Here is a 24,961-nt window from a genome sequence, read left to right as displayed (position 1 = left end):
GCGCTGCATTGCGTTGTTCGGCTACTGGGAAAGTGAGCAGGGCTGTTCCCAGAGCTGACTGGCTGGCGTGGGAAGCAGTGAGTATTTCCGAGAACATTGATTTCTCTTTGGAAACTATGTGACGAGAAAGGACTGAATTTTGCGTTGCCGTTAGCCGCAGGGTTAAGCTCGCCTCTGGATGTGGGCCGTCCGTACTGCACCTTTTCAGAAGCGCAGCCGCCCTGGATCTACCCAGCCGCAGTGACTCCATGTAAGCTGCTGCTACACAGGTGGCTTTCGTTCTGCTCCCTCCACTAGTTGTGTAGAGCCTGGTGGCGGGTACGAAGGGCGCAAGTAGGTGAAGGGAACGTAGCCAGATTTACGCCCAGGTTGTAAGACTTCGAGTTTAAACGTGTTCCCTAAACGTTTAGGGAAGGATCAAGAATGTGCGTTAGGGGCCTTCAAAGGCCAGTGCTCAGGTGAGCTTCACGTGGTAGTGCCCGGCCGGGCGCCCGGGGAGCGGAGCTTGTTTTAGCACTTGTGGTTTAAACTTCTAAAGACAGTTAAGTTCAAATCTGCATAGGTGTCTGGGACAGAAAAGGTGGAGTGAGTGGAATGGAGGAAGAAATGTGTGAAGTTGCTCAAAATTAGGCTTTAGTGAGCCCTCCCTAATTTTGAGAAATGATTTCATGACTGTGAAAGTATGTATAAGATACATGCTTTTCAGGTGTAAATTACTCATTAAACAAGAATAAGTTCCCTAGCCTGGGAACCTCCATATGCTGCAGGTGCGGCCCTAAAAAAACAAAAGACAAAAAAAAAAAAAAAAAAGAAAGAAATCCGAACTAGTTTCTCCAATCCTATGTAGTCTGTCCCTCTGTATCTGCAGGGAATTGGTTCCAGGACACCCCACCCCACCCCTTATTATAACAAATTCACTGAATGCTCAAGTCCTGTGTATGAAATTGTGTAGTATTTTCATGTAACATATTCACATCCTCCCCAGTACTTTAAATCATCTGTAGATCACTTACAACAGTTAGTACAATATAAATGCTATGTAAATAGTTGCCAGGGTGAAGCAAATTCAAGGTTTTTTGGAACTTTCTGGAATTTTTTTTCAGAAGATTTTTGATCTGGTTGGTTGAATCCGGGGATGGGTAGCCCACAGATGCAGAGGGTCGACTCTGATTGCTCAACAAAGAGTGCCCAGTAGAGACTAATTAGTCTTCTGTTTGAAAGATTTTCTGGTAGCCAGTTGAAGGGGCAAATCTCTCTCACGTTTTGTCAGTCAAAAATGAAAGCATTTGGAGTTCCCGTTGTGGCTCAGTGGTTAATGGATCCGACTAGGAACCATGAGGTTGCGTGTTCCATCCCTGGCCTTGCTCAGTGGGTTAAGGATCCGACGTTGCCCTGAGCTCTTGGTGTAGGTCGCAGATGCAGCTCGGATCTAGCCTGGCTGTGGTGTGGGCCAGCGGCTACAGCTCCGATTAGACCCCTAGCCTGGGAACCTCCATATGCTGCAGGCGTGGCCCTAAAAAAACAAAAGACAAAAAAAAATATATATATATGATAGCATTTGGAACAGAGTCTCTTTTCATATACTTATTGGGGATAATTGAAAGTATTGTTTTTATAAGGCACAATAGCATAATTAGGTTACCTATAATAAACTAGTGAAAAACCTCATTATTTTAAGACCCTACTACTCTAGTTTGGAATTTAGATGGGAATTGGACAAATGCTTTAGTTTTAGCCAGTGCTAATTAATGATAGAAACACAATGAGGAGGTACAGAGAATGGGCAGAGAACCTTTAATTAAAATGAGTTGGATCATTCATTTATATACATTAAATTATGACTCTAGCTGCTTATTAAGGCAAAGCCACCATGGACCTCCCTTTTGTAACTTTTTTTTTTGTCTTTTTGTCTTTTCGAGCAGCATATGGAGGTTCCCAGGCTAGGGGTCAAATCAGAGCTGTAGCTGTCAGCCTACGCCAGAGCCACAGCAACGCGGGATCCGCATCTGCAACTACACCACAGCTCACGGCAATGCCAGAACCTTAACCCACTGAGCAAGGCCAGGGATCGAAGCCACAACCTCATGGTTCCTAGTCGGATTCGTTAACCACTGAGCCACAACGGGAACTCCTGTAACATTTTTAAAAAAGAAAACTTTTTTCTCCTTTAACATGTTACAATTCAATTCTGATTAAAATCTGCCTCCTTCCTCTCCTTTCCTCTTCTCATTAGCCTATTTATTGTGATTTTTTACTGGGAAGTGAAGAAACACTAACTCATTAAAAAAAAAATTACAAGCATTTCACAGAACAAAGTATAGGATTTGTTATAAAGAGTGTAAGTAGATCTGTTTTTTTTCACTAACTTCTGTGCATTAGGAGAGTATGGAAAGGAAATTAGCCAAGGCAAACATTTGGCTTGAGGGCTGAGATAAGGGTGTTGGTGCTTAAGTATATTTAGCCCACTAAAAATATCACCAGCATGAGGGAGGCAGGGGGCACACAATTAAGAATGTGTTGACAGGGAGTTCAACACAGCAAAATGAATCCGCAAGTATCCATGAGGATGCAGGTTTGATCCCTGACCTCAGTGAGCGGGGATACGGCGTTGCCTTGAGCTATGGTATAAGTCACAGACTCTGCTCAGATCTGGTGTTGCTGTGGCTGTGGTATAGGGCAGCAGCTGCAGCTCCAGTTCAACCCTTAGCCTGGGAACTTCCCTATGTTGTGAGTGAGGCCCTAAAAAAAAGGGGGTGGGGTGACAGGAATATCCAGAAATAATTTTTCATCAGTTTTTCCCAGAATTTGGAGAAATTTACAGTAATAAAACTCATTTCTTGTTGTCTGGAACGTTTCTATGAATAGCACCAGGAATTCATGTAAAGAAAATTAAAACTGTGAACATAACCAGTTAAATCTATTCACTAGTCATGCTCTGAAACTAACATGTTCTGATATTGTAATCAGCATGGATTAGGACTAGAAATTTCATTGTTTACTTACTTGGGAGGAGAGGAGCATCAACAACTGTGGCGTGGGAGTTCCCGTTGTGGCGCAGTGGTTAACGAATCCGACCAGGAACCATGAGGTTGTGGGTTTGGTCCCTGCCCTTGCTCAGTGGGTTAACGATCCGGCATTGCCGTGAGCTGCGGTGTAGGTTGCAGACGCAGCTCGGATCCCGCATTGCTGTGGCTCTGGTGTAGGCTGGTGGCTACAGCTCTGATTAGACCCCTAGCCTGGGAACCTCCACATGCCACGGAAGTGGCCCTAGAAAAGGCAAAAAGACAAAAACAAAAAAACAAAACAAACAAAAAAACAACTGTGGTGTGTGTAGAAACAGGGAATACTGAAAATATTCCAAGTAAATCCAAAGTAGCTAAAACCATAATTGGAGATTTGCATTTGGAGCGCTCAAGCAGTTCCTTACTCCTGTTTTTAATAATTTGTTTTTGCTGCTTTTAATCTTCTTCACCAGATAGGTAATTTGGAAGTTTCTCTTCCTTTAATGTTTCTTTAAATTTCCCATAAAAGTTTGAGAACTCAGGGTCTCACGTGTGGTTGAAAAGTTTATTCTCCTTGCCACTTGCCACAGTTGGGTACTGTGGATGACAGTATAGTCTTCAGGAACTGTTTTAAGATTTTGTTTTGTTTTTAGAAAAAATAGCTAGTTAGTGGAATCTCTCAAAAATGGTAGAGAACCAGTCACGGTTATCTTTGTTTCTACTGATTTGTCTAATTGGTGGAATGCATAAAGAAAATGTTCTTATGCAGCAATACATACGATATGTAAAAAAGAAAAACCTAACAGCCTAAGGCAACCACCAGCTTCCACACTGGTTGGATATAACTGGCCAAAACATTTTAAGTATACCAGAGAGACTGATGAGCTATTTTTGGTATATATAAACATGGAGTTGATTATATATTAGTTACCTTGTGAAATAAACCCATTAACTTTTCTCAGAAAGTGTTTAGTTGTTTTTATGTAACAAACTTGTGCTATGACAGTGTTTGCTTTTGTAAACTGGGTCAGATTATGTCTCCTGAAAGGGAGATGTTGAGACACTAGCTTTTAAAAGTTGTTAATCCTGGTTTCAAACAGCAGCATAAAGGAATTCCTTTTAGCTTTCTTTTGTAGCCAAGTACCCCTTACTAATATCACATAGATGCACATTCCTTCAGCCATTTAGTATTTATTGAATGTCTACTATGTGCAAGGCACTCATCCATGGCCTAACCAACCACATTCAAGTACAAAGAATCATTAGAGCCATTCCAAATCAAAGTGTAGGAACACTTTGAAAAAGGACATAGAGTGGTCAGGATGACGAGGTAAGCAGAACATACTCAACGACATACATTAAAAGGTCATTGTTAAAACTTTGCGCACTCCTTGGGATGACACGCCTTTAGGGAGTCAGCTGTGTTAAATTCAATCCATGGATGGCACTGCTTTCTATGGCAGTATTCTTTACTCCAAAGCCTTTCCTTACTTCACACATTGGAGTTGTGAATGGAATGGAAATATGTTTCTGAGCTTAGCCATTACGCTACTAAACTTAAAACCAATCATTTGCATATTATTTTTAACTTGTCAGGTCATTTAGAATTTTAGTACCACAGAAGAGGAAAGATGTTTTGGATTGAGAGGACCTACAGAATATGTAACCTAAATGTAGTTTATACCTGATTTGGTCATTTCAAGGGTGCTGATAAGGAAGCATCAGAATGACCCAGCAAAAAAGAGCTGGCTCAGCTGTGGCTGCTGTGTCTTGTTCTGGGAATACTTGGCACTGAACACCTCCACTGCGACTGCTGCTTTCAAAGACAACCAGCGGGGCTTTTCCCCACCTTGTTGGACAGACTGTATCTAAGGGTTGGGACCTTGAGGCAAAGTAAATTTTCATTAAGTCTTGATCTTGTCACCATTATATAGTGACAGTTGTCCACCTCAAAGAGCAGTTGAAAGATTAAATGAGAAAAAGTGAAAGCCCTTAGCCAGGCACCCGGAACACAACAGTGGTTCAAATAAAGAGTAGTTGCCTTTACCTGACCTATAGGAAAATAGACCGGGACTTCTCTGTCTGCCCCTAGCTGAAAACAAAATGGAATTTCATCTCCTCTTAATCCTTTCTTCTTACCTCAAACTTCCAGATGAAAATTTTATGTCCAGTAGCAATCTGATATCTTTAAAATTACTATATAATACCTGCTTTGTTGTATCACACATTTTTCTTATGCTCTGGATCCACTGCTATTACTTACCCTTTTCTGACAATAAAAGAGCTTATAGAATATTCTTCTGAACAGACTTACTGTATTAGTAGGGCCACACTGGGCCTTCAGCTACTTTAAGAGTATAAAGTATATATATTAAATTTTAACTTCTGGTGATAGAAAAAGGTAGACAAGATTATTTCCCAACTGTGTAGATATGTATTTACTCTTCTCACTCACAACTGAAGAAAACTGTTCTGTTAACTTCAGATGGCAAAAAAAAATTCAGATTTGAGACTCCTATATATACATAAGTATACCTATCTCTGCAAATGAGCAAATTTAGGAATGTAGGAGGTAGAACGCAGTATATAAATACGAAAAACAAACAACACCTCTTTCTAAAAGTGGGTCCCTTTACTGAAAATTACCCTTAAATGTCAAAGTTTCCAATATAAATAAAAAGCTCCAAGCCTTAAAAGTTATGACTTGCCTAAAAATGTTCAAAAAACTTATCAGCAAGAAAGAAAAATTCAACCTGAGGAAAACTCTTTCATAATGCAACCCCAAGTTAGGGGATTAAGTAACTGAAATATTTATTTAGCACTGAATTCAAGGTTGCCTGTGAGTGGCCATGTACAACAGGATTGAATTGACAAAGGTTGGTTTATAAAATATACTACATGTTTTTCCTTAGGCAAAATCTGCAGCAATCTGGAATAATTCAGATTTATTATGGGATAACTGTCAAAGTTTATATCTGTGACAATAATGATGAAAAACGACCCAGAGCCCATTCAGCTTTATCTGGCAGATGGAAGGAACAATCCTAGGGCAATAAGAGTTTTCAAAAACAACATAGCTGATGAAGTTAAGTCTTAAAGGGTTCTAATTAGTGACAACATGAATTAAAGGGTTCCATGGAAAACTCTGTCTCCTAAATCACACATTGTTCCGATCATCTTTACCTTTTAGGTGTCTCTCACTCTTGTCCTTCAGATACAAAATGCCTTTACATCCCAGTGTTCTCAATGCTTCTCTTCCCCACCAAAGTTCTCATTTCAAAGAATACACTTTGAAAGTTTGGAGGAGGGGAAAGGGGGGGACCTGAGGCCAAGTCCCCCAATCAGTATATAAAGCCACAGAAGAGTTTTCCCATTGAAATCAAGATGTTTTTGTAATGAGTAACATCTTAGTGATAGGGTGATACAGTAAACTGAAAGTAAAGTAACACAATCTGCCAGGTAGAGAATTAACAGTAAGACTTAACAACTACCTCCTAAAATGTCATTCTTTCACCAAGAATGCCGCTTTATCAGTTCCAGCAGTTATGCTGAGATTTAACTTTGAATCAGTTCCAACTTTTATATTTAAAAAATTTTTACTGCAAAAATTTAGCTCATGGCTCATGAACTTCTTGGACAGGAGAGCAAGATAACTTCCTTGTTTTAGACAGAAAATAGACCACATTAATTAAATGGACTTTGTTTTAATTCACTCATTGAGACACCTCCAGTTGCTACCAAAAATTTCTAATGTATGCTCTTCTTGCTAACTTGAGGTAACAACTTTTCAATTTTTTCCTTTCAAAGTGGCTTATCAAAATGAGATGAAATTTTAAAAATTATCCAATAGGTACATGATTTAAAACATCCTAGAGAAATGTTACCAGTAATTTACAATTTAAAAAAACTCAGCCACAAAAAAAGCCAAAGCTAAAAACAAGATTTTTACTATGAATCAGTGCTTCTATTACCTTCCAAAAGAATTATATTTTAATGTGATGTAAAGGCAACAATGAAAGTTTTTCTTTAAATTAACCACCTAATTTGTCCCTAAAATTACAAGAATCAAAGTCTTTTACAGGTCAAGTGCAGTAAACTAAAATGTTCTTTCAGCACAAAGCAGCACTAGAAAAAGTAACAGTTATATAGATGGGAGTCGACTAGTTTTGCAGTGGCTGCTCCATCAATAACAGACAACAGACGGTATCCATCCAGAGCACAGACACAACTACAGACTAGATTCGAAGACTGCGTCACACGCTTGGCTGATAAATGTCCTTTGTCTTTGTATCTTTCTACTTTGAATGAAGTGGATTTTTTAAAGTTTAAATCAGGCCACATAAGTTGGCTGCTTAAATAACATGATGAGGTATGAAAGCTCTGAATATCCCTAACATTCAGCAGGATTTACCGGAGATGTATAACAGCTTGTCAGGGGAACTTCCAAATAGTTACACTTTGGGGTTATAATGAATTCTAGAAGAGGACAAGATTAAAGAGGTTTAAAGGGATATTCTCTGAAAAAGAAATGAGCAACTTTTCCTTTAGAATTCGTTTCGAACAGCACATCAACAAAAAATCTTCTCTGATAGTGTGTCCCAACTTTGCGTCAAAAAAAAAGATGGCCAGCTAGCACCAAGAAGTCGTATTGAACTCAGTTGCAGCTCTCTTGGCAATTAAGCTTATTTTTTTGTTCCAGTCCGAGTGCAAATGTGGATTGCTGAAGACAGTTACTGGAAGCGCCATTTGCAGGTAGAGATTGCAGTCATTATTAAATGAGCCAGAAGGTAGAAACTTTTTTATTTTGTGGAGGGGACTTGACTGGGCAATACTAGGAGGAGATGAAATGATTAGGGAACAATGATATAAGAAAACGATCACTGCCCTTATTTGGGTTAAACAGGTCATGTCGAGAAGATAGTTATTTAAGATAAGGGTGCTACTTATGTGCAGCATGAATATGTTACAATCAAGCTGCACCCAACTAAGAAAAGAAAAATTCCCCAAGTAACTTTTAAAAGTATGTGTTATTTGCCAGTCACAGAAGGGAAAAGCACCTAAGGGTGGACTCCAATTTAATGAGGACCTTGATCAGGACCACAAAGCCTGAAACGTATGTTTTAATGCAGAAACACAGCCTCTAGTCACACTGGTTAAGTTTGGGAAAATCAGAGGTTTTTTTTTTTGTTTTCCCTGTTTGTTTTTTAACTTTTTTATTGAATTATAAGATATGGTTTCAATCACTAAGGATGCTAAATCTTCAAACCAGCATTGGAATTGAACCACTTCCAAATCCTAAGACACATAAAACCAAAGAGAAGCAATAGCCATACAAATTATATGTGCCCCTCTCCTTTCTGCTATAAGGGAATCTTCAAACCAGCATCACATTTAAGAGTCAAAGTGTTAATTCTTCAGCATTCCTGACAACTAGAAAGCACATTCACTGAAGGCTGAAGGTGAGGGAGCAGATGGTTTAACTTTAATATCTGTGGAGAATGGCGCCAATAGAGGAAAGAAAACCATCCAATTTCAGTAAGGATTAATGCAAACTTGGCTAGAAAAAGCCACCAGGTAATCCAAGGGTTCACTGTGGAAGAACTCATGAAAAGTACTCTGAAGTACACAACAGGTCTAAACATCTCCCTTGTTGCAAGTAGTTGTGTGAAATTCAAGATAAAGTTTTAGTTTCATCTTTTAATGTCAGTATTTTTTTCCCCACATTAAAGGGAATGAGGAGGAGTCCTCTTTTTCCCCCACAAAAAAAGGGAGCCACATTTTAATATGTGTACATTCCCATGACTCTTTATAATATTTAAGTGCGGATCTCCAAAGCTTAAGGATTTTCCATAAGAGAGTGGGCCGTTCTGGTCACCCTTTTATTAGAAGGGTATTCCACCACAGAGAGCCAGAGGTTTTCCAGATGTGTGTAAGAGAGCAGGTGCGCAAGGCAAGCAAATGAGCGCAAACAGTATTATGGAAAACATTTGAGAAGTTAGCTCCATGAGGACTGTGGGCTCCACAAGAGGACTTGACTGGGTAGCCTGGTCTGACACAGGAACATGAAAGCAGAGTATTGCTTCAAAGCTGGAACCCTTCCATAGGCGCCTCACACTGCTGGAAGATGTACTGCTGCTGGCTAAGGTCAACCTGAGGTGCAATGCTGCTGTCCTCATCCTCGGTCCCGAAGTAATGCTCAATAAGATCAAAGGCCTTCTGGTAGATCTCCTGGTTTTCATGACTCTGTAAGAATTCAATTTTATCCAGACCTAGAATGAAAAATAAAAAAAAAATCTGTTGTACATCTGTGGAAATTCTAATAAAACTGTATTTTTCCATATGTCTCTTTCCTGATGTAAAGGAAGATGCTATTCTCTACTTACTCTCATTAGCATTTTGCAACAGCATAGAAAATACTGCTGGGATTACATCTAAATATTTGTATTGAAAACTGACATCTTAAACATATATGTGCAAGCAAAAGCCAGTCCCAAGAAGCAGCAATATCTCTAATAGTCAGACATTATCCAGTGCCTAGGGCCAAGAGCATAGGTTTTCCTACTGGACTGTGTCTGTCTTAATTTATTCTTGGCTCTGAGCGACCTAGTATTTCAACAAATGTTTAATATACTTAAATCAATCAGCCAGAATCAATTTCTACTACTTAAATTAAGAAGTTCAATAGAAAAGTTACCCAACACACATTCCCTTTAAGTTTAAGCTCATTTGAGCTAGGCTTGCTTTCACCTACGGCCATAAGCAACCTAAGTACTACAACGATACCAGAAAAAAATGTTAACACTGCTCAAAAGAAAAAACAAAAATCTATATCAAAATTGAAAAGAGCTCTTTCCTACGGAGAAAGATCTGGGTAGAGGAACATTTGTCTCTTTTTTTCCACAGGGGTGGGGGGGGGGCATGCCACATCATGTGGAAGTTTTTAGGCCAGGATAGAACCTGCACCACATCAGTGATGACGCCAGATCCTTAACCCAATGAGCTACCAGAGAACCCCGACTTTTGTCTTTTTTATACATTTAAAAATCTCTTAAACAGGCGTATAGTTTTTAATAATCGAGCTTTTAACACATGGTTAAATTATTAGTCATTTTGAAAAATAATTCTGCATTCTACAATAAACTTGAAGATGAATGTGCCTGTGATCCCTAATCCCAATCTTAGAGCCAATGGGTCTCAATCCTGGATGTGAATTAAAATCACTTAGGGAATGTGAAAGTTTTTTGTTGTGTTTTTGTCTTTTTAGGGCCACACTTGCAGCATATGGAGGTTCCCAGGCTAGGGGTCCATTCAGAGCTATTGCTGCCGGCCTCTGCCAGAGCCACAGCAATGCCAGATCCTTAACCCACTGAGCGAGGCCAGGGATCGAACCTGCAACCTCATGGTTCCTAGTCGGATTCTTTAACCACTGCGCCACAACAGGAACTCTGGGAACGAAAAAGTTTTAAGGTACACTGGTAAACTAGTGAGTAAGAGTACAATAAAGACTGATAATGGAAGACTGAGGAAACCAAAAGGCAGATAGTGACTCTATTGTTTCTAATGAAATGCTCAGAAACCTTTAGTCAAGAACACTTTGGAAACACAGGGATTGGGGGATGCAATTCAAAATCAGAACTCTAAATCTTACAAGAGAAAAGGAGTGGAGGAGTTCCCGTCATGGCTCAGTGGTTAACAAACCTGGCTAGTAACCATGAGGTTGTGGGTTTGATCCCTGGCCTTGCTCAGTAGGTTAAGCATCTGGTGTGGCCGTGAGCTGTGGCGTAGGCCGGTGGCTACAGCTCCAACTGGACCCCTACCCTGGGAACCTCCATATGCCAAGGGTGCGGCCCTAGAAAAGACCAAAAAAGAGAAAGAAAGAAAGGAGTGGAGTAGGGCACTGTCTACAGCAGACATGGATGCTCTTGAGGCTCAGCTGGACTGGTAAGAATACAAGAGTACACACTGGCAAGCAGAGCCAGGGAATGGAAGAGCCTAAGAGCCCAATGTAAAAAGAGCTAAACTTAGGAGAGTACTTGCTTCTCTTCACATCTACCATGCATATTCTTTTCCAGTTCTGGATACTCAACATTATTTGTATGAGAACAAATTTTCTGTGAGTTTGATAGATGTGGACAGGCCAGGAAAGCATGGAGAAAAAATAATTTTAGGACACCTAATAAAGACTTTATCTTACCATAAGCCTCTTCAATCAAAGCACAGTAAGGATTAATGCCAGTGCCGTTCCTTTTGGCTTCTTGTTCTCCAAGCCTCAGGATGTTTTCCAAGCCATTTAGGGCAACCTGTACAATCTTAGAGTCCATGACTGTGAGGAGATCACAGAGTGGCTTGATACAGCCCAATTCTACGAGGTACCTAAATTAATACAAAGAATAATTTAGTAAAACAACTTTTAATTTTATAAAATTTTTATGAAATTGGGTTATCCTCAAATTTACTATAGAAATAAAGGTGGGCACCCATTCCACCATACAACCCACACCCTGTCACCAAAAAAACTACATCAGGCTTCTAGACATTTTATCAAACTGAGATGAAAATTTATGTCCACATAAAACTTGTAAGAGAATATTTACAGAGGCTTTATTCATAACTGCCAAAAGTTAGAGGTAAGCAAGGTGTTCTTCAACAAATGAATGAATGAGTAAACTGTAGTACATTCAAACAATGGACTATTATTCAGTGATAAGAAGAAATGAAATGAGATATCAAGTCATAAAAAGATGTGACGCAATCTTAAATGCCTATCGCTAAGTGAAAGAAACCGGTCGGAAAAAAAAAACTCCATACTATATAAATCCAAATATATGATGACATTTTGGAAAAGATAAAACTTATATAAAGGCAACAGAAAAAACAGGTTGCCAGGGATTTGTGTGATGAGGGTGAGGGAGTAGCGATGAAAAGACGAAGCAGAAGGGGTTTTTAGGTCAGTGGATGACACTACACTGGTAGAAATATTCATTAAAAATCCATAAATTGGGAGTTCCCATTGTGGCTTAGCAGTAACAAACTCGACTAGTATCCATGAGTTTGATCCCTGGTCTTGCTCAGTGGGTTATAGATCCAGTGTTGCCGCAGATTGTGGTGTAGGTCAGCAGCTACAGCTCCAATTAGACCCCTAGCCTGGAAACTTACACACACCACAGATGTGGTCCTAAAAAGACCAAAAGAAAATTAAATTGTACAATACAAAAGAGTGATCCTTAATATATAAACTATGAACTTAAGCTAATAACAACAGAGGAGGGAAGTATACAGAAACTCTGTACTATTATCTCAATTTTTCTATAAATCTAAAAATGTTCTTTAAAACATCTTAATTTTTTGAGTAGTTTTATGTCATATTTAGCTTTATTATTTACTAAGGATGACTTTAATAGTATTGTGTTTAATTTTATTTAAACATTTACTGATGGTTGTTTTCTTTTTAGGGCCACACCCACAGCACATTAAAGTTCCAGGCTAGAGGTCAAATTGGAGCTGCAGCTGCCAACCTATGCCATCATCACAATGCGGGATCTCTGAGTTGCATCTGAGACCTACACCATAGCTCACAGCAATGCCAAATCCTTAACCCCCAAGCTAGGCCAGGGAATCAAATCCACGTCCTCAAAGACACTACATCAGATTTTCAACCTGCTGAGCCACAAGAGGAACTTTTACTGACAATTTAGATGATATGTCCTAAAAATAAACTAGCATAAAACCATTTCTGACCATTTCTCCTTTTTAGTCACTAAAACCTGTCAACAATTCTTTCAACATATCTCTAAAATTCTCATTGTTTTTCTTAAAAAGACAAAACCAAGCTTCTTTAGATCATGTTAGTCGCTGCATATTTAGAAAACACAGAAAAGCATAAAGAAAAATAAAAAGTACCCAGACATAACCATCACTTTTACATCCTAGCTATGTGATATGTAAACTGGATGATTTGGGGCAAGTTACCTGATCTGTGACTCAGTTTCCTCAACTGGAAAAGTCTGGGAACAACAGATTAAGTCTGTCACTAAACCCCAGCAAAATTTCAGAGCAGTTAAACAGATGACTTACACATCTGCACTTAACTTCACTGACCTATATAGGCAAGTCTACTAAACTTCAATTGTTATTTCAGAGACTTGTTCAGAATCTCAAAAGTTGTCCTCAAACTTTACCCCAGTCTATACTTGATATGATCTCCTATCCCCACTAGAAATCTTGGTTCATTGACTTCTAATCTTTATATTGCTTTTAATAACCTCATTTACTTTTGTAATACTGTTTGGTTATGAAATCTTATTATGGAAACCAGTGTACTGAAAATATGATTGAAGATTAAAAACAAATTTTAAGGTGGCTAGAAAGCTTCTAGAATTATAAAATTTATATAACTAGTCATATATTAAGTTAAATGAATAGTTAAATGAATAAGCATGGACTATAAGATGACTAAAACTTTGTTAAAAAATGCTACCCAAGGAGTTCCCGTTGCAGCGCAGCAGAAACAAATCCGACTAGGAACCATGAGGTTGCAGGTTCGATCCCTAGCCTCACTCAGTGGGTTAAGGATCTGGCATTGGCATGAGCTGTGGTGTAAGTCCCAGACGTGGTTCGGATCTGGCATTGCTGTGGCTCTGGCCTAGGCCAGTGGCTACAGCTCTGATTAGACCCCTAGCCTGGGAACCTCCATATGCCTAGCCCTAAAAAGGACAAAAGACAAAACAAAAAACAAAAAGAAAAACAAAAACAACCCAAAAAATGTGCTAATACATAAATCCAGGATTCTGAAGATACGAGTAGATTTTTTTTGCAAAATATGGAATTAGTACTTTGTATTCTGTCAATTCATTAAATGAGTTCTGAGTTTCCAACTTTAGCTACTTAAAATGAGTCTGAGTAGCATCCATGAGGATGCAGATTCCATCCCTGGCCTTGTTCAGTGGGCTGGGGATCCGGCGTTGCTGTGAGCCGTGGTGTAGGTTGCAAATGCAGCTTGGATCTGGCATGGCTGTGGCTGTGGCTGTGGCCTAGGCTAGCAGCTGTAGCTCCGGCTCCGATTCAGTCCGTAGCCTGGGAATTTCCTAATGGCGCAGGTGCAGCCCTAAAAAGAAAAAAAAACCCCAAGCTTTCTGGGTATGAAAATTTATTCCACAAGAATTTATCTGGAAAAGTGAATTATATTTCTCAAAATTATATTAACATGTTATAACTGAGAGCTGATCCAATTGGGTAATTTTACATTTAGCAGTTCCTTTAGGAATGAGAAATTTATGGAGGAGAAATCCATGCCAGAGAGAGGAGGAAAAATTTTAAGAGACCGAATTGATAGTCAGATTTCTTTTAATGAGCAACAAACTCACTGTGTCTTAAATCATCTCTCTCTCTCTCTTTTTTTTTTTTTTGTCTTTTCTAGGGCCACACACACGGTACATGGAGGTTCCCAGGCAAGGGGTCTAATCAGAGCTGGAGCCACCGGCTTACACCAGAGCCACAGCAACACGGGATCCGAGCCGTGTCTGAGACCCACACCACAGCTCATGGCAATACCAGATCCTTAACCCACTGAGCGAGGCCAGGGATCGAACCTGCAACCTCATGGTTCCTAGTCAGATTTGTTAACCACTGAGCCACGATGGAAACTCCTTAAATCATCTCTTTTAAATCAAGTATGTGCTTCTTCTGTGTCCTAATTTTTTTTTTTTTTTTTTTTTTGTCTTTTTAGGGCCACACCCCGTGGCATATGGAGGTTCCCAGGCTAGGGGTCTAATCAGAGCTGCTGCCTCCAGCCTACACCACAGCAACGCCAGATCCAAGCTACATCTTTAACCTACACCACAGCTCAAGGCAATGTCGGATCCTTAACCCACCGAGTGAGGCCAGGGATTGACCCCACAACCTAATGGTTCCTAGTCGGATTTGTTTCCACTGTGCCACAACAGGAACTCCTTCTGTGTCCTAATTTTTATCAACGACAAACACCACCATTCTCTCTAGTCATCTTTAGCTCTCTCCTCTTTTTTTACAATCTCTAATCTGCAACCAAGTCCTACGGCTTGTTCTTTACCACATCTAGACTCATGCCACAGCTATTATCTTAATTCTAGCCATCACTCTACACTATACTACTGCGATGGCATCTTCACTCCTCTCTTTGCTCTCCTCAAAACACTGTCTTCTTCATATCACTCTCAATGTTAAAGACACTCCAAAGTCTTCCCAATACCCAAGATGAAGGCTTTTATTCAAGTTTTCAAAGTCCATCAATACTTAATCCCCATCCTTGGAAACTTATAACAAGAGTGATTTGCCTCTTCCAATAACCTTTACTGGGCTCGTTCCCTCACACTTCGCATCACAACCTTCTCTCTCCTCCAAATTTGCCACATCTCTCTACCCAAATGGCAAGTTTCATCTCTTTCATGTAACTTTCTTTAATTCCAGGCCACATTCTTTACCCCTCATTTTTAAGAGCCACAGTATGTATCAGCATTTGATAATATTTAACCTGAAATTATGAATATTTCCTAAGGTATTCTAACAGGTTCTTGTATCAAATCTTATCTTCTGAACAAAAATAAGCAGAAGCAGAGTCCCCAGTGTGGCTCAGCAGGTTAAGAACCAATTAGTATCCATGAGGATGTGGGTTCAATCTGTGGCCTTGCTCAGCGGGTTAAAGATCTGGTGTTGCTGTGAGGTGTGGTGTAAGTGACAGATGCAGCTTGGATCCTGCGTTGCTGTGGCTGTGGTGTAGGCCGACAGCTAGAGCTCCAATTCAACCCCTAGCCTCGGAAATTACATATGCCACAAGTATGGCCCTAAAAAGACCAAAAAATTTTTAAAAATTTAAAAATTAAAAAAAAAGCCCAGAAACCACAGATGTCTTTTTTAGTGATAAAATCGGTTTATTCTAATTTGGACTGTAATATTTTTGAAGTAATCTTTCAAGAAAACTATCTGGTTAAGAAAAAAAACTGCTAGGAGATTGATAATTCACTTCATTATTATAAACAGCTATGCTGAATTTTAAAAAGGGACAGTAGCCATTCTACTCCTCACACAGCAAATTACCTGTGAATACTTTTTTTTTTCTTTTTCTTTTTTGCCTTTTTCTAGGGCTGCACCCATGGCATATGGAGGTTCCCAGGCTAAGGGTCTAACTGAAGCTGTAGCTGCTGGATTGGAGCCGCATCTGCGACCTACACCACAGCTTGCGGCAATGCCAGATCCTTAACCCACTGAGCAAGGCCAGGGATCGAACCCGAAACCTCATGGTTCCTAGTAGGATTCGTTAACCACTGAGCCATGATAGGAACTCCCTTGAATACCTTCTGATGAAAGATACCATAGTATTTTAGAAATGTCTTTAAAATATGTACATGTACAGTCTAACCATTTCAAGTAAGAATTTATATTTGCTATAAAATAGTGACAAAAATTATAAATCTGAATTTGAACATAAACCTTGACTATCAACTGGTCTGATAACATATATTACTAATTACTGCCACCTAGTGGTGGCATACTTGAAATCACAGTACCCTAGAATGAGAATTTTGGAGGTTGAAGAAGACACAATCTCATACAAATATGCTTTTGAAGACCACCTTAAGTCTTCCTTGAATAAGCTATCCATGATGAACTTTACTAAAATAGCTACCGCATATGCTAATCTATTTAAATTTTAGTATTTAAGGTACATGTTTTCTGTAACTGATCTGTTTATGAAATCTTAGGACTACTTTATTTTCTCATGTTTAAATTCCCAACACAGCACTAAAAATCAGCACTGGCTGAGCACCTACATTTGACCCACAAAGCAACAATATGAAGAGTAGCTATGTTTCCCCAGGATCACCCATGTGGAAGGCGTTAATAGTTTAACAGTCATTGGTAACCATCTTCTCTTCATTTGAAATCTCTCAAGAATGTTAAAGACATGCAGAGTCTAGGTTCCATTTGCCTATATGAAATACTGTAATATCCATAATTAAACATTTGATTAGATGATGTTACTCTGAGGAATTGATTCCTGTCCACATTTATGCCTTCTCCAGCCATAAGATAAGCTGCTGCCCTAAGGGCCATTTAGGTCTGAAGCTAATACATATCTCTCCCTTTACTGAAAACCATTAGTAGTTTAGGGGACCTCCTTCTACTGAATTTTAATCTTAGATATACATCTCTTTCAAGTCTGGTCCAGTTCTACCACTAAGACATCTAAACTAGAAATAGAAAGAGTTAGCTATTAAAGTTGGACTCTAAGGATTCTACAAGTAACCTAGAACCCCCAATATGTTTCTGACCAAGCAGCTTCAGAAAAGGTTCAAGCCACCCCTTTAAGTAATTTCTATTGCCTCAAACTTCAACTATGCCTTCCTTCTCACATCCCAGAATTATTTTCTGCAAGAAAGAATGGGAGATAGATAAGGAATCAAATATATACTTGAGTCTAATTAGGAAACTGAGAATTAATCTTCAAGGAGGTTAGAATGGAGCATTCTTATTTGGGAGACATAATTTTCCTTTAATTTATAAGACACTATTTGGCTAGTACTTACTTGATTTGTTCAGCTGATCCTCCAGAAGTTGCATTTGTGATGGCCCAAGCTGCTTCTTTCCTTGTCCGAAACTCAGCAGTTTGTAGTATACTAATGAGGGCTGGAAAAATGTTGGCATCTATCACAGTCTGAAAAAAATAATTAAATAGAAAGGGAAATTACAAGACTTGTAAAAATGTTCATGATACTAATTATAACTTTTCAGCTAGCTTCATGTGACACCCCTTCCCTTGTTAAAAATAAACTGGAAGGAGTTAACCCCTCATTATCCCTAACCTTTTGGTTATTCTTGGTATCACTGACAACAACCTCCCTAAGTTTGTGACCTGGTAATATCCTAGTTCCTACTGGAGTTCTTTTCTCTTTTATTGCTCTCTCTTGTTCCACTCACAATAACAAACTATAAAGTTCAATTCTCTGTTCCTCTGCTTTTTTCATTTCTCTTATAGAATCCACTCTGACATGTGTATTCTAACTCTCCAGTTCTCACTTCTCACTGGAGCCCCAGCCTAAGGTAGCTGACAGCTTACCTTATATCTGCTAATAACCTTAAATATATTATCTGCTCTTTATTTTGGGTCTCCTTTCTTTCTTTTTTTTTATTACTCAAATGAATTTATCACATCTGTAGTTGTATAATGATCATAACAATCCAATTTCACAGGATTTCCATCCCATAACCCAAGCACATCCCCCACCCCCCTCGGGTCTCCTTTCAGACCTCTCTAGTTAAAGACTTTCTTTGTATTTACTTATTTATTCAATCAGTCACCAACTTTCCTTTACATTCTCAATTCTGGCTCTCCTAATCCATCTTTTCCTTTCCTTTATCATTGTCACCATCCTATTTCAAGCCACTCAGATTATTGTTTTGAGTTCTTTTTATTCAGTCCTCTCTTATACTCAAGTAGTCTCCCCTCAAACTGCTTTCTTCACGTCTCTCCTTAGCTCAAGAACCTAAAGTGGGTTTATGTCATTTACTATATCAAAAAACTGAGAAATTCTACAAAAGAGTCTGGTAGTAGCAGACAAACCACAGCTGAAATCACCCTGTATGCATGCTATAAATTGCCATAGTTATCAATCTCAGTTCCTGACAGCCTTCTAGGGATAACTAATCATTCTTTCCTGGTCGAGAACTCTTTCTATTACACCAGTGAGGGAAATCAAATTTGATGGAAAGATGCTTCATCTTAGTCCTCTCATTTACGAGAGGTGTCCCCCTGAGCACATCATTTTATTTCTCTCAGCCTCAGTTTCATCTTTGAAAATTTTGGATTAGATGACCTATCCTGAACCATTTGGCCCCTACCTGTCTTCCACTCAGGTTACTCTCTCATTAATATAAGGACAAAAATAAAGGGCAGGTAACCATTTAGAGAAAAATGGGTCCCCAAAGGTTCATGAAAAATTCAGGGAATCCAACACATGGGTCCACTAGAAAATAAATATTTTACTTGGCAAGAATAAAGCAATCTGTTCAGCATAAAGTCCATCAAAATATTTTGAAAATACAAGACACTGTTTCTCAGATCTTCGCAAATCATCAAATATTAAAGGCAAAGAGAAAGACCCAAGGCCTAAGTCTTAAGTTTCAAAAGATTTAACCTCTATGGTGTTGGGTAAAAAAAGTAAGAAGTAGACTAAATAAGACATGGGAAATTAGCAATCTCCATGGCAATAATGAAAAAGTCAGAGATTACCTGGATCTGTGCCCTGTTTCCAGCTGTGATATTAGATATTGTCCAACATGCTTCCTTTTTGATAGACTCCTTTGGGCTACTCAGCAAATGCAACAAACTCTGTAGAGCTGAGCAATTCAGAATTACCTAAAGGAAAAGTTTGAAAATTTTTAATTATTGTATTGATCTAAACAGAAGTAAATCTTTAACTCAAAGACTTTATTTTGGAAAATATAGGCAAAGAAATAACATCTCTCCTTGAAATTTTAGAAATAACCAAGTTTTAAAAAGTTTCACTAATAACAAATTCATTTCTAAGATTACCAAAGCAGTTTCATTATATAGATTGTGCCAACTGCTAAAAATACATAATAAGGCACAACGTGGCTTCCTATGCATACAGCATATTAAAATGCCTTTGTATAAATACAGCAAGTGGCCAAAAATTCATAAATGGTCTCAGATTTTTAAGTTTTCTGACAACTTTCTACATGGTAGTCAGGGAATCAATACATACTTAATGAAGTAGACCAGGCACCTTATAGGATACAGATTAAAAGCATATGCCCCCAGCTTACAAATGTGAGATAAGACAAATATACATCAAGAAGATCTACTCTACCAGAAACTAAAATCATAAAGTCATAGATTAAAATAATATGTGGGCAGGCTCAAGAATCAATCACTGAACAAAAGCATAGAAATCCAGTCTAAAAACAAATGCAAATATTTATAACGAAATAAGTTCTTTCTGGCACAGAGAGCTAAGGATCTGGTGTTGTCACCTCAGCACCTTGGGCCACTATTGTGGCATGGGTTTGATCCCTAGAACTTCCACGTGTCATGGGCATGGCCAAAAAAGAAAAGAATTAAGTATGGAATAAAGTTAATCCTTTCTTCCTCCAATGACCTAATAGATGGTATCAGAACAAGGGGTAACTACTTGAAAAATGTTATGAACTCAATTCTTTACTCCAAACATTTACTAACATAAATCTGCAGCCAATGTAAAGAGGAAATATAAAAATATTTGCATGTCCAAAAAACATGAAAATTAAAATACATACCACATAATGTGAAAAATTTGCAAAAGAAGGCTGTTGTCTTTAATATGTAAACTGATAAGAAAAACTACAATTTTAGTTGAAAATTACCTTGCAAAGTAACAAAAGAAACACAAAATGAAGCCAATTTTTGCCTATTAACCAAAAAATAACAAAACTTGTGATTTAATATGTACAGTCTTTCCAAATAACATTATAAAAGATGTCACAAGGCAATTTTTTAAATGCCAGAGACATGGTCTGGCAAATAAGAGTGTCAGAAGTTAAAGTTACAATACTTAGGGAGAGGCAGTCAGGAAAAAAAGACTTCATGGTCAGGGGAGGGCCTTGAAACAACATAGGATTTTATAAGCAAAAAAGAGGGAGAACACAGCAGATAGAAAAAAATGCTGACATAGGCTACCACAAAGCCAAAATAAAAGAATGTATATAATGGACTATTACTCTGCCATAAAAAAAGAATGAAATAATGCCATCTGCAGCAACGTGGATGGACCTAGAGATGATCATACTAAGTCAAAGTTAATCAGACAGTGAAGGACAAACATCATATGATATCACCTACATACAGAATCTAAAAGGATACAAATGAACTTATCTGTACAACAGAAAGAGACTCACAGACCTTGAAAGCAAACTTACAGTTACCAAAGGGGACAGGTGGTAGGAGAGGGACGAATTGGGGGTTTGGGACTGGCATATGCACACTGTGGTATATGGAATGACTGGCCAATGGGGGACCTGCTATATTTCACAGGGAACTCTACCCAACATTCTGTGATAATCTATATGGGAAAACAATCTGAAAAAGAACGGATGTGTATACATGTATAACTGAATTACTTTATTGCACAGCAGAAATTACCACAACACTGTAAATCAGCTATACTTCAATAGAACTGTAAAAAATGAAAAAAAAAAAAAGAAAGAAAAAGAAGAAAGAAAAGAAAGAAATAAGACCAGTGAAGCTATCAGGGAAGGGTTCTGTACCCAGAAAATTAATAATAGGCTAGAAACAACAGTGAGACTAAAACACTAAATCCCTTGGAGTCTTTTCAAGGTTCTTTTCTCTCGTAGGCATTAGAGAAGCTCATTGTTTCTAGGAAGAAAGTAGTATGAACAATGTTATTTTAGGAAAGATTAAGCTGTTATTCAGGAAAATATACTGAGAGGGGTAAAGGGAAAGGAGGAGGATAAATAAGATGGGTATGGCAACAACCCGTGCGTGAGAAAAATGGCCCAATCTGAGGTAATCAAACGTGTATCTAGAAACACTAGGAATCGGTAAGACCTGCAGACTTGCTATAAAAGACATGGAGACACCAAACACAACTACAGAGTTTCAAGAGTGGGTGAACAGTTATTAATTGAAGCAGGGAAAAATCAAGACTTGGAACTCACTTTGTGGGGGTGAAGATCAAGTGAGAAAGACAAATGTGAGACACGCAAGCAGGTACTGGAGAAGGGACTGCAACTTGAGAGAGATCAGAACTAGATGTACAGGTTTAGAACTTCATCTACTCAGTAAATATTTTTTGAGTCTCTATACACTGTACCAGGAACTATTAGATTATAGAAGCACAAAAATGAACGCGATTGACATAGGTCCCCCTCTACAAGTTTACAATCTAGTGGATGGAATATACTGTGATAAATGCTATGATGGATGAAACAAAATAAGGAGCATCTCATTTAAGAGTTAGCTTCTAGGAGAAAATAATGTTAGTAGCAAGACTTTAAGAATGAGAACACGTGTGACGGAGTATGAATCTGTGTGAGGGACTGATCAGAGGAGGGATAGGGGATGGAGACATGTTCCACACAGAGAAAAACATGTGTTAAATCTCCAAACTAAGCATGGTCATAGCTAATACAAGGAATAAACATGGAAAAAGCACAGAGCATGGCAAAGGAGAGGGTAGAAACTCTTTTTGAATAGCAAATACACTGATGGTATTAACATTCAGAAAATAAAAAGGACTATAGTTAAAAGCCTCCTTTCCATTCTTATACTCCAGTTATTTGGTTCTCCACAGAGACAACCAATGTTAACTAGTTTCCTGTGTATGCTTTCAGAGAAATTTTATGCAAATACCTCAAATACATTGTTTTCCTCTCCTCCCTGCCCCCCTTTTACATAAACAGTAATATAACCTACATACTATTTTGTCTTTTTTTTTCCTAAACAACAGAACTTAGAGGTCCTTCCATATATGTGCTTAATAGCCTCATTCTGCTACATAGCGTTCCATTATATTGGTACCAGATTTTAAAGGATTTTAAACACTGTCTAAGGACAAAAGGAGGACATAAAAAGATTTCAAGAGAATGATATGAACAAACTTGCATTTTACAAGTATCCCTCTGGTGATATAGCAATGGTACAAAAAAAGCCTAAATGAAGCACTGCAAGGAATGAGCAGAGATGGTAGACAGTGACTGACAGAAAAGGTGGAGGAAAGAGAAGAATCAAGCTAATGTCCAGGTTTTTGGCTTGGGCAACTATTGGTGCCATTCAATGAGAGAGGAACGTAAATAAGCAGAGGTCCAGATACGCCAGAAAAACAATGAGTTCCCTTGTGGACAGAATAAATTTAAAGTAAATACTAAGAGTTGGAAGACACCTGAGAACAAATTCAGTCCCCTTAATTTTAGAGATTAGAAAAGTGAAGACATTAAATGTCTTTCTTGCCCAAAAGCTATTAGCTGGTTAAGAAAGCACTAAAGAGGGTGTTCCCATCGTGGCTCAGCAGTAACAAACTCGACTGTATCCGTGAGGATGCAGGTTCGATACCTGGCCTCGCTCAGTGGGTTAAGGATCCAGCATTGCCATGAGTTGTAATATAGGTTGTAGACGTGGCTCAGATCTTGTGTTGCTGTGGTTGTAGCACAGGCCAGCAGCTACAGCTCTGACTGGACCCCTAGCCTGGAAACTTCCATATGCCGCAGGTATAGTCCTAAAAAGACAAAAGACAAAAAAAAAAAAAAAAAGAAAGAAAGAAAGAAAAGCACTGAAAGATTAAAACCTAACCCTTTCCATGGGATAATCCCATAAACAGAAAAGAATGAATAAAAGGAGCTTACTAAGGAGAAATAAATGGTCATTGAGGCAAGTGACCCAAAATATTTCAACACCACAGAAGCCTAGGAAAATCATTTTAAAAGATGATGCCAATGTATCTGAGAGATAAGGAAGAAAAAGAGCTAGAACAATCCATTGTGAGTGATGTATCTTGACATAAATGTTGAATGGAGTAGAGGGTGACATTGAGAACAAATAGGGAAGATCCTCCCCACATACGCAAAAAAAAAGGAGGAAACTTTCAGGGAAGATGAGATGAAGCTGGCATGAAAGGATGCTACTAGAGACTTCTGATGCTCACAAGAACCACTTAAAGGTAGAAGTAGTGAGAAACAAACCTAACCAAAATGAACACAATAGTGGAACCCAAATGGGACCATAGGGGAACCCAAAAGTGCTACAAGCAACAGGTCAAGACAAACACAGTGAAAGTACTGAAAGTAACTGCTTAAACCAACATTTTAAACAAACATGAATGAAACAAAGTATCGATTCCCTCCAATAATATGGAATTAAATACTATAACAGAAATATAATCATGGGAGCCAATGCACTACTTATTTCTAAAGAGAAAAAAAAGTTACTGTTTATTCCTACCTGTGTCTGAATATCATCGCCTGTGACAATGTTTCCCACAGCCCGCAAAGCAGGAGAAACGACTTTATAATCATTATGCCTGTAATTATAAAAAGAAACATTATAGTTCTATAGTTTCTTTTCCTTAGGGTTGAAATCCAAAAGAAATAATAATAATAATAAAGAAATCCATTAGAATCTTGGAGCAGAAAGGTACTTATGGTGGTTATTAAGGGAACACTATCATGATGATGAAATGTTCTTTATATCCCTAGGAAAGGCTGTCTTTCCCTTTACTTAGTATTTTTGGGTAAAAACTACAAAACTGTCCCAATAATCTTTCCCAGGTATTCTATCATTTAGATTTCAAGCTTTCCCTCTCATTCTTTAATGTAGGTTTTCATTTCCTCTTTACTTGGACTCTACAGTTGATGAGATAATTGAAAACAATAGTTAACATTTATATAGAACTTTAGTTTCAAAAATCACAATTTTCACAGAAATAAAAAATATGGCAACAGTTGAACTAACTTGAAAACGAAAGCCAGGCTTCATACACTTTGAGCAGTGAACTTGCTACTAAACCTCAACTGACTTACTGGTCTGAAAAACTCCTCCACAAATCTTTTATACATCTGAAGAGAGACATCAGGTTTTGATTTCAGGCTAAATAAGTTACTATCTTTTAAATTTCCTTAAAAATCTTCTATCCCCTTTAAGGAGATTGATAACTCTTCTCAAAACTGCCAGTTTCTTCACATTTAAGAACTGATGACTAAAAATAAAATGGTTAAAATATATGGTATCTAATGACAGAAGAGGACATAAGATTACTTCTCCAATTGTGAATGCTATACTTCTGACTCCTCCAGTACCACACTGCTTTTAATTCACAACAGCATTATATCATTAATCTGTACCCACTCTGTGCCCAGCTGTAGTCCCAGAGTTTTATATTCTGTATATTATACTACCTAATCCATTCCACACATCA

The 24,961-nt window shown here is 38.3% G+C and overlaps 1 protein-coding gene and 1 long non-coding RNA gene across 2 annotated transcripts in view; one reads left to right on the top strand and one right to left on the bottom strand.

The window, feature by feature from the left end:
• The first annotated feature begins 12 nt into the window (after window positions 1-12).
• LOC106505418 (uncharacterized) lies at window positions 13-12,732 on the top strand. The gene is made up of 3 exons (XR_002337884.2): window positions 13-77; window positions 155-250; window positions 12,455-12,732. It is a non-coding gene; the product is annotated as an uncharacterized LOC106505418 (long non-coding RNA).
• The window catches only part of KPNA1 (karyopherin subunit alpha 1), a gene marked incomplete at its 5' end in the record, with an annotated part of 55,742 nt that continues 39,676 nt past the window's right edge, over window positions 8,896-24,961 (bottom strand). The window contains 5 exon segments of the mRNA NM_001163405.1: window positions 8,896-9,271; window positions 11,197-11,375; window positions 17,564-17,691; window positions 19,267-19,392; window positions 23,989-24,067. Coding sequence (NP_001156877.1) covers window positions 9,084-9,271; window positions 11,197-11,375; window positions 17,564-17,691; window positions 19,267-19,392; window positions 23,989-24,067 — 700 coding nt within the window. The 3' untranslated portion in view covers window positions 8,896-9,083.

The sequence above is a fragment of the Sus scrofa genome, chromosome 13 (genome assembly GCF_054392235.1).
Source record: "Sus scrofa isolate SSC_HxYL_T2T_F1_AM1 chromosome 13, Sscrofa_HxYL_maternal_Yorkshire_Landrace_v2.0, whole genome shotgun sequence".
NCBI classification, from domain to species: domain Eukaryota; kingdom Metazoa; phylum Chordata; class Mammalia; order Artiodactyla; family Suidae; genus Sus; species Sus scrofa.
This window is presented reverse-complemented; position numbering and strand designations above follow the sequence as displayed.